At 38.9% G+C, this 10,820-nt stretch overlaps 1 protein-coding gene across 5 annotated transcripts; it reads right to left on the bottom strand.

Moving 5' to 3' along the window:
* Positions 1-2,822: 2,822 nt before the first annotated feature.
* On the bottom strand, positions 2,823-10,820 carry ciz1b (cdkn1a interacting zinc finger protein 1b). 5 transcript variants are annotated; one of them, XM_062025277.1, is made up of 7 exons: positions 10,401-10,820; positions 10,201-10,283; positions 5,403-5,467; positions 5,224-5,352; positions 5,049-5,128; positions 4,901-4,979; positions 2,823-4,832 (listed from the first exon to the last, which is right to left on the bottom strand). In XM_062025277.1, the coding sequence occupies exons 1-7, from the start codon at positions 10,427-10,429 to the stop codon at positions 4,524-4,526; spliced, it is 774 nt and encodes a 257-aa protein (XP_061881261.1). In that variant the 5' UTR covers positions 10,430-10,820; the 3' UTR covers positions 2,823-4,523. The 5 variants fall into 5 exon arrangements, with proteins under 5 accessions (XP_061881261.1, XP_061881262.1, XP_061881263.1 ...); XM_062025278.1 differs by having other exon boundaries at positions 10,219-10,283; XM_062025279.1 differs by lacking the exon at positions 5,403-5,467.

Genomic DNA, 10,820 nt, shown 5'->3' with positions numbered 1-10,820 from the left:
TATGGTGAAACCTTTCTTTATCAATGGTAGCGCCATCCTGAACAAATTAGGGAATACCCCACCCAAACCGTGACCATATTGTGTAGCAACCCCTGAAAAACCATTTAATTCACCACCGGCCTGGGTTAGATAATAATTAACTTAAAGGCCTACTGAAATGATTTTTTTTTATTTAAACGGGAATAGCAGATCCATTCTATGTGTCATACTTGATCATTTCGCGATATTGCCATATTTTTGCTGAAAGGATTTAGTAGAGAAAATCGACGATAAAGTTTGCAACTTTTGCTCGCTGATAAAAAAAAACCTTGCCCCTACCGGAAGTAGCGTGACGTCACAAGCGGTAGTGCTGCTCACAATTCCCCGTTGTTTACAATGGAGCGAGAGATATTAGGAGCGAGAATGTGACGATTACCCCATTAATTTGAGCGAGGATGAAAGATTCGTGGATGAGGAACGTTAGAGTGACGGACTAGAATGCAGTTCAAGAGATATCTTTTTTCACTCTGACCGTAACTTAGGTACTAGCTGGCTCATTGGATTCCACACTTTCTCCTTTTTCTATTGTGGATCACGGATTTGTATTTTAAACCACCTGGGATACTATATCCTCTTGAAAATGAGAGTCGAGAAGGCGAAATGGACATTAACAGTGACTTTTATCTCCACGACAATACATCGACGAAGCTCTTTAGCATGAGCTAACGTGATATCATCTGTCTCAAATGCAGATAGAAACAAAATAAATAAATCCCTGACTGGAAGGATAGACGGAAGATCAACAATACTATTATCAGGAGACACCGAACCAAACACTGGACATGTAAATACACGGTTAATGTGTATTCGACGCCTGTCGAAGCCTAGCAATGCTGTTGCTAACGACGCTAACTTAACAACGGGACCTCGTCAGAGCTATGATAAAAACATTAGCGCTCCACCTACGCCAGCCAGCCCTCCTCCGCTCATCAACACCCGTGCTCACCTGCGTTCCAGCGATCGACGATGCGGTCGGCGGCCCGGAGACGTAGGAAGTCAAGGTGAGTTCGCCGCTAGCGCGTCTGCTATCCAACAAAGTCCTCCTTGTTGTGTTGCTACAGCCAGCCGCATACACCGATCCCACCTACAACGTTCTTCTTTGCAGCCTCCATTGTTCATTAAACAAATTGCAAAAGATTCACCAACACAGATGTCCAGAATACTGTGGAATTTTGTCCAAGAAAACAGAGCTCTGTGTATTGTGTCCAAAAGGGTCCAAACACTTCCGTGGACCTCGCGACGTCACGCGCATACGTCATCCTCCAAAGGCGTTTTGAACCGGAAGTTCCCCGGGAAATGTAAAATGTCACTTTATAAGTTAACCCGGCCGTATTGGCATGTGTTGCAATGTTAAGATTTCATCATTGATATATAAACTATCAGACTGCGTGGTCGCTAGTAGTGGCTTTCAGTAGGCCTTTAACTACCTTTGTTTCGGATGTATGGTCAACCCGTCATTTTCTTTAAATATTGGCTTTTATGAGTCTAAAGTGCAACTTGACTATGACTTCTCCGCATGCAAAGTTTATGTACTGATTCTGATCGTATTTTAGAGCAATGTCAAGGTCATGAATAGTATTCTTGGAGAGAGGTACGTAATGAGGACGATCAAAGTGTAAAGTGGCTACACGACTTGTGTCTGACGTGGTATTTATACACTTTAACAATCTGACACTGGCATCCCCTGTTAACTGATAGTCTACAATGTCAGAGTATATGTAAATATCATAAAAACCAGCATAAATATCAGCCGGAAGTGGCGCATACTGCTTTACATTGGGACGGCAGAGTAGTGGTTGTGCGGGATGAACACCCAGGATGCTACCAAGTTTACCTTTGAATGCGATGAGCGCTTGGTTTGTCGATTTTACATAGACAAGTCCTGTAACGTTGTCGTATCCAAACTGTGTGATTTACTCTCGCAAAACTTATCCTTTAAATCAGGGGTCACCAACGCGGTGCCCCGTAAGGACCAGATGAGTAGCCCGCTGGCCTGTTCTAAAAATAGCTCAAATAGCAGCACTTACCAGTGAGCTGCCTCTATTTTTTAAATTGTATTTATTTACTAGCAAGCTGGTCTCGCTTTGGCCAACATTTTTAATTCTAAGAGAGACAAAACTCAAATAGAATTTGAAAATCCAAGAAAATATTTTAAAGACTTGGTCTTCACTTGTTTAAATAAGTTCATTAATTTTTTTACTTTGCTTCTTATAACTTTCAGAAAGACAATTTTAGAGAAAAAATACAACCTTAAAAATGATTTTAGGATTTTTAAACACATATACCTTTTTACCTTTTAAATTCCTTCCTCTTCTTTCCTGACAATTTAAATCAATGTTCAAGTAAATGTATTTTTTTTATTGTAAAGAATAATAAATAAATTTTAATTTAATTCTTCATTTTAGCTTCTGTTTTTTCGACAAAGAATATTTGTGAAATATTTCTTCAAACTTATTATGATTAAAATTCAAAAAAAATATTCTGGCAAATCTAGAAAATCTGTAGAATCAAATGTAAGTCTTATTTCAAAGTCTTTTGAATTTCTTTTAACATTTTTGTTCTGGAAAATCTAGAAGAAATAATGATTTGTCTTTGTTAGAAATATAGCTTGGTCCAATTTGTTATATATTCTAACAAAGTGTGAATTGGATTTTAACCTATTTAAAACATGTCATCAAAATTCTAAAATTAATCTTGATCAGGAAAAATTACTAATGATGTTCCATAAATTATTTTTTTTATTTTTTCAAAAAGATTCGAATTAGCTAGTTTTTCTCTTCTTTTTTTCGGTAGAATTTTGAATTTTAAAGAGTCGAAATTGAAGATAAACTATGTTTCAAAATTTAATTGTCATTTGTTTCGTGTTTTCTCCTCTTTTAAACCGTTCAATTAAGTGTAAATATCCTTCATTATTAATAATAACATAGAGTTAAAGGTAAATTGAGCAAATTGCCTATTTCTGGCAATTTATTTAAGTGTGTATCAAACTGGTAGCCCTTCGCATTAATCAAGAAGTAGCTCTTGCTTTCAAAAAGGTTGCTGACCCCTGCTTTAAATGATCTGCAATTTCTTGAATATCTTGATAATGACCACTCGGCAGTATTAATCGCTCAACGTTTTGCTTATCATCCGTCACGGCGGGGTGGACGGATGTTTTTTCATCCTGTTTTGGAAAAGTTGTCCATGTACGTTGGGAATTGAATTTCAACAAGTCTCACCTGATATGGTTGATTCCGAATGACAGGTGTGTGTCATTTTTGTTACATAATTCCATATCTTGTTTGTAGAATACACACCCGGACAAATCTCGCCACCCCTAGTGTGTGCGGGACAATCATTGGTACTTTAACTATGGCTAGCGTTGCCAGGCAGCAAATCTTTCTGATCCATGTCGACACAGATTTTTAAATGAGGAAAAGACGATGTAGTCTAGCACAGACATGGATTGAGGGATGGTTGAGCAAACATGTTCGGCAGATATCCAAGAATTGAACTTTTCGGGCCACCTTAACCATTTTACAAAGAGCATCTGTTTGCCACCAAATTGTTTTCTTGTAAGTATTTTTTTCAATTTTATATTCCTTTCTTTTATCTACGATCACCTGCTGTAATTCGGGTTCATAAAATGTACCTTTTACGGCTTCTCCAGATAGATCTTTGATCCTATAGTCCGCTGGCTTTCTAGCTAGGCGTTCAGTAATTGTGAAATATTCCTCCGTGAATGTTTGTCCATACCCCTTGCGAAAAGTATCGTGATACTCACATTATCCCCGACATCATAGCCAAGTGTTGCAGGTTTACAACGTGTACAAGTTTGCAAATACTTGTTTTTGATTGACATCTACAGGTGCCATTTTTATGCTACTGTGGTATGATTTATTGTACGGTAAGACAAGACCTTGGAGGCAATCTACCTACCGTGGAGAATTGTTAGCTGTAAGATATCACCACATTTGAGGTAAACTTCTCAACAACACAAGCTTGTTTCTCACTCTCTGCTGAAGAAGGTACAACGCCATGCTGTTTCATTCATGCTTGGAATCGGCTGTTATAAAATTCCGTCAGAAAGGTCCTCGAGTTTGATTCCTGTGCGTGCTGAACATGAATCCACACACGTGCTGTGTCAGTCTGCAGGGAAGTGAAACTCAGGATTCTATTGGATGACGTACTCCATTCAGAAAGGATTCAAAGTCCATCCATCCATCCATTTTCTACCGCTTATCAAATACTTTTCTTAACATTCTGAGTCAATTCAGCGTTAAAATGAATACAAAGTTTTTACAGGTGGGTGCAGGTTGGACCCCTTTGCCTGCAAGCCCCGCCCACAGACTTGGCCCCACGTCTGTGCCTACATGACCCCCGACCACACAGCTGTAAACCCTGCTTCTGGTTCTCTGACTAGTCTCTAGTGCTCTAGCCCGGACGCCAGGTGGTACCTGGTAGGCCCTTGTCGGTAGACCTGGGACATGTGGAGGGACCAGGTCTCACAGCTGGACCGGGTCCGCCTCAGCCTCAGCAGGAAGTCTGGGCTTCCCCACCAAACCCGCGACCCGGATCAGCGGGAAAAAATGGGCGGATTGAAGTGACTTCCTGTCCGGGTGGGGTACTTCCTGCTTCACTTCCTCCTCGAAGCAGCCAATGGCGTCCACTGTGATAAGCTCCTCCTCCTCCTCCAGGGTCTCCTGCACCTGTCGCTTGTGCGCCGCACATTTCATGTGTTCCACCAACTTCCTGGGAGACTTGAAGTGACGCCTGCACGCCGCACAGAAGGGCCGCGACTCCCGCTTACACACCTGCACGCGCGCACACACACACCGTTTTTCATCTGTCCCACCCACCTGCAGGTGATGTCATCACTCACTTTGTGTTGCTTGGATCGGCGGTGGAGGATGACGTCACCGCTGTAGTGCGTCTGACACGTGTCACACCAGCGACCCCTCCTGCACGGTGGCAGTGGGCGTGGCTTAAAAAATGACATCACCTTTGGGCATGTGTGTGTGCGTTCCTACCTGCTCATGAGCGTGATGGAGCGTGTGATCTCCTTCACTTTGGTCATGTGATCCGATCCGGCCATGTGCTCCTCGAACACCTTAAACACACACACACACACACACACACACACACACACACACGCGCGCGTTGGCTCGTGACGCCATGTTTTGGCGACAGAAGGCGTGGCCTCACCTGCCAGGAGGGACAGGTGACGCCGCACACGTGACAGTGAGGTCTGTCGTCCGTCGCGTCCTTTTGTGGGAACTCGCGACTGTCGCTGCTCTGCTGGATGGTGACCTTGAGTGAGCCCGCACTGTGGAGCTAAACAAATAATCAATAATCAATCAACACAACAAAATACTATACTTCACCTCGGCAGTCCTGTTGGCGTCACCGAGCTCCGCTGCCCTCTGCTGGTCAGAGGGAGGGACTCCATCTGACAAGGTGAATTGAAAACATGTAGAAAATAAAACATACTTTTTGTTTTAAAACATTGGAACAATTGAACACACAAGCAGTAAATGTAGCGGTCCGTGTGCCTTCCCTTCATTCTATTTCCAATTCTGAAACGCAAATCAAAAAATACAATTAGGGCCGTTTTTCGATTGTTATTATATATGGCAGATTTGAAAACAAACAAAAAAAGGGGTAGATTTTCATTCAAATATTGTCATAAAATTGGATTTTGTGCAGTTTTCCTTTTATGGATTTTAATCTTCCAGATGAACACAAACATTGAATCCAAAATGCAAAAAATGTGTGTTTATCTGTGGGATGACTAATTGAACCGGAAGCGGTATTTTAGCTTTTCCTTCGCATTTAGCATGTTTTTACCATAACGCTAACATCTTTGTCCTTTTAAAAAAGTGTCATTATATAGTTGTTCGACTTTTGTTTCACAAATGAAAATAGAAAAAAATGGCCCAAATTTTTTGATTGGCATTTAAGAATTCAAAATAAAATGAACGGCACGGATGATTTTCATTAAAATATTGCCATAAAATTTGATTTTGTGCTGTTTTCCTTTTATGGATTTTTTTCCCCAGATAAACACAAAAATCCAGTTCATGTTCATCCAAAAATGCAAAAATGTGTGTTTATCTGCAGGGCCGGCCCATGGCATAGGCTGTATAGGCAAATGCTAAGGGCGCCATCCATCATGGGGCGCCACGCCAGTGCCACAAATGTTGGAGGAAAAAATAAAAAAATAAATAAAAAAAACGGTTGGTACTATTATTTCTAAATACATAAAATAATCCCACGTTAATTAAAATGCAAAGTAAAGCCTATTTAATATAAATATTATTTGTTACAACATTACGCCCCATCTCCCCCGGCACGGTGCGCCCCCTCCCTTCCCGTATCATGACTCTTTTTGGACGTCCCACATCAAAAAATCAACACAAGATGTCAAAACGGCCAAAACTGTCAGGTGCCCAGGGAAGAAAAAAGAGAAAAGAAGAGGAGGAACGAGAAAAAGACAGCGGTAGCAGGTAGGTAACGTTAGCCTACATGAAATTATTTGTCTGTTACAGAATGTGATAGTAACTTGGCTTTTTAGCATTAAGCTAATGTTACATGATTCGGCAATTGCTAATCAATAAATAGCTAGTTCTGTTTTAACGTCGGGTTAATATTGTGGAGGGGGCTAAATTGTTATGGAAAATAATAATGTAACGTTAGGTAATTACAGTACTCCCTGGTGTACAGTCATTTTTAAGTCATTCTAGTTAATGCAATATTAAAAAGCACAAATAGAGAACTCTGTAGTTCAGGATCCCCTTTTTTTGTAGTTGTTAAAGTCATACTGGTTTGATATCTTGTTTTGTGCAGTGCCTTATTTATATTGTATTTTTAATTTATTTTATGCAACTTGTTGACATGTTTTATTTTGTGTTTATGTATGTAAAAAATATTGTATTTCATATATTCATTTTTTATTTTTTGTATTCATTTATTTATCCTTTTTTTTTATCTTGTTAACTATTCTGATTGTTAATTTGCTTTCTTTAAGTAAAAAAAAAAGGTCAAAGACAAAGCTATTCGGTTTCTTGTGAGTATATACACTTCACTGCCGATGTGGGGGGGCGCCACCTAAAATCTTGCATAGGGCGCCAGATTGGTTAGGGCCGGGCCTGTTTATCTGTGTGATGACAAATTGAACCGGAAGCAGTATTTTAGCTTTTCCTTCGCGTTGAGCTTGTTTTTACCATAACGGCAACAACTTTGTTCTTTGTTTCTGTCCTTTTAAAAAAAGTCTCATTATATAGTTGTTCAACTTTTGTTTCACAAATGAAAATAGGAAAAATGGCCCGAAATGTGTTTTTTTAATTTGCATTTAAGAATTCGAAATAAAATGAACGGCACGGACGATTTTTATTAAAATATTGCCATAAAATTTGATTTTGTACTGTTTTCCTTTTGTGGATTTTTTTCCCCAGATAAACACAAAAATCCAATTCATGTTCATCCAAAAGTGCAAAAATGTGTGTTTATCTGTGTGATGACAAATTGAACCGGAAGCAGTATTTTAGCTTTTCCTTCGCCTTTAGCATGTTTTTACCATAACAGTAACATCTTTGTCCTTTTAAAAACGTGTCATTAAATAGTTAAATAGTTAAAAATAGTACAAAAAAATTGGCCCAAAATGTGTTTTTTGATTTGCATTGGAGAATTGGAAATGGAATGAACGGGAGATACACGGACCTATATCGACAATAAACAAATGAATTAAGGACCTTCCACTGCATGTCAATATTTTCAAATATCCACGAGGTTAATCAATATACATCCTTATACAAAAAAATGATAAATAAAGTAGAGACAATACCCATTTTTTTAAATTAAATTTAAAAAAAAAACATATACCAAAAATTGGGCTTATCTAAAACAACTTAAATTCCTCCAATAAATGTTTTCTATTTTTTTACCATCTTCAAAGAGTGTATTAATAATTTGAAATCATTAATCCAATGGGAGAATTTAAGTTTCCCATTCCAAAATCGACATTTATGTGTGAACAATTTAGCTTGCGACATATTAGCGACACATATCTATGTTTATTCATTCTGGTTTATTGAAACTACAGGAGCCAGTAAAGTTACAGACATGATGTGTTATGTTTAAGGCTAAAAGTCAAACATTACCAGCAAATTTACAAAAAAATGTTTGTCATCACTTCTGAGAATGAAGAGCGTAGAATAAAAAGGTCATTTCAAACATCAGTATTAAGGACAACTTTTAAACAAATGTGCATATCAGTGGTGGAATTCTCTTTACAATGAGATAAAAGATTGTGGAAATATATTACAATTGAAAAAAAGATATAAAGACAGAGCAATAAGATCATAAGTGTTTACATTTTGCTTTATATTTATTATTTGACTTATTTTTTGTCTGGTTTTGTATTTGTTTTGTATCATCCCGTGAGGTGTATATTACTTTTTTTGTTCGGTTTGTACTTCATCAAGTTTTGCACTTGTTTTTTTTCCACAGGTGTCAAAGTCAAGGCCCTGGGGGAGGGGCACCTCTTTTTCTTTTTCTTTTTTACCTGTAAACGTGTCAACAAGACGTTTCTTCATTTTTTGCTAAAAACGTTTCTATTTTGACAGAAAATACATCGTACCTTATGCAACTGCAGTTCGTCTTAATTTGACGTTGTTTGATGCAGAAATATTATATAAGCATTGTTTTGTCCAAAATTAGCTGAACTTCAATATATGCTTGTCAACTTGACTTAGGATTTCAAAGCAAATGTTCCATCAATTCCAGGATGAAAAAGAGTGTGACACCCCCGCTTTACATGCCATGAAATCCCATATTCTGTGACATGTAGTGTGATTTGATGGCGCTCCAACCCTGAGTGGCCGCAATGCCTCAACAAAGTCTTCTTTGTGAAACAAGCTGCTTTTTTTTTGGAGACGGCGTGATCTGCAGTGGCTTTTCATTTGTAAGCCATTGGGTTGAGTTTTTCCTTGCCCTGATGTGGGATCTGGGGCCGTACTTATCAAGCTTCTTAGAGTGCCATTTTACACTTAAGTCCTGAGAATTTGCGAAATTTAGTCCTACTCTCAAACTTAAGAATAAAAGCTTTTTATCAACGTTCTTAAGTCTAAGAATCACTCCTACTCTCCACGATATTTAAGAGACCTTCAGAGGTGTCTTAAGTGGTTAGGAGTTGCACTGAGGCGAGAGAGACGTGCGCCAACGTTCAGGGAACGGAACAATGTTTTTGTTTTTTTTGATGACGAGCAGCTGATCAAACGGTATCGTTTAGACAGAGCGGATATTATTTTTGTCACAGATTTAATACTTTTCGATTCCTTGTTGATTTCTGCATGTGGCTGCAGTGGGCTAGTATATATAGAGCCACCCACACCAGTTTCAAATTAGTTGCCTAATTAATGAATTGGAAAGAAAATGTTATGACAGTAGCGTATATGTGTGGCCGTGAGGTGAGTGACGTCAGTGAGTGTGTGGGCGAGAGAAGAGAGGGAGCGGTAGCGTGAGTGCCGGCGGGGACTAGTTTGTTTTGTATTATTTTGTAGTTTATTGTCAAAATATACACTCCCATTGTCCACTTAAATATTTCCAAGATATTTCTTTATTCTTAGACAACGGATTCCCTTCCGTGATTGGTCATTTCTATGGACACAGAAATGACGTCACCTAAAATTCCATTTACGGCACATAGTAATGTCGTAATTCAGCTCTGAGTGTGACACTTAAGATTCAGTCCTACACTTCGCTGAAAGTGTGAGTAAGACGCTTGATAACTAACTTTTAAGTGCAGCTTTCAGCGAAGAATTTATTTACTCTTAAGTCAACTCTTAGCAGACTTCTTAGGAGTCATTCTAAGAAGCTTGATAAGTACGGCCCCTGGCTTGTGCAGCCCTTTGAGACACTTGTAGATTTAGGGCTATATAAATAAACTTTGATTGATTTGTTTTCATTATATTTGGATGTATTTGTTGGGTTTGTATTCTTGTGAATGTGGGCTATCCATGAAGTGAGACTACTTATTATGTTGAAGGGGCCAGGAAATATCAGATTTCCTTCTCAAGCATAGGTGTGTAAATATGTGTTTACTTGCTAAAGTTTCATTGTCTATTGATCAAAAATGCACATCGATGAAGGAGATAAATACATTTTAAAAAATGAAAAAAACACCTTCGGCATTACTCTCACTTCCTGGATGGTCATGTGACCCGGAGGGCTGGCTCCTATTGGCCAGACCTGCATCTCCCGCTGCTCTGTTGGACATAAACAAAAGCACTTTTATCATTTTTAACGCTCGATACGATCACGTCTTTCCTTCCTTGCTCTGAAGGACATATTACATTTGTGAAAGAACCATTTCTATCTCTTACCTGTTATTTTTCTTGTGTGACTTCCTCATAGTCTTTGACGTTTACAGCACATTAGTGCTGCTATCTTCTGTACCATCAAATGTACTCATTTTAATTGCCGACTTGTCTTAAAACACATCTTTTGTTTTGTCATCACAACCTTAATTGACTTACAACGTGTTCTGTCAGCTAAAACGTGCGTTTGACACATTAGAAGGCCAACAGCGAAGACTAACGTTGTTTAACCTCCCTTAATATTCAATAAGTGCCCATGAAAAAAACAATAATTGTGCTTAAATATGAGCTAATAACAGGACGAATACAATAAATACGGTCACAATTATAGCGAAGTTAGCGCACCTTTTCGCCCGGCAGAAGCTAATGCTAACGAGGCTACATGTAAACAAACATACGCTCTTGGTCGCCCCCTGCTGGCCGAGA

This window comes from Entelurus aequoreus, linkage group LG17 (genome assembly GCF_033978785.1).
Source record: "Entelurus aequoreus isolate RoL-2023_Sb linkage group LG17, RoL_Eaeq_v1.1, whole genome shotgun sequence".
Lineage (NCBI taxonomy): Eukaryota > Metazoa > Chordata > Actinopteri > Syngnathiformes > Syngnathidae > Entelurus > Entelurus aequoreus.
This window is presented reverse-complemented; position numbering and strand designations above follow the sequence as displayed.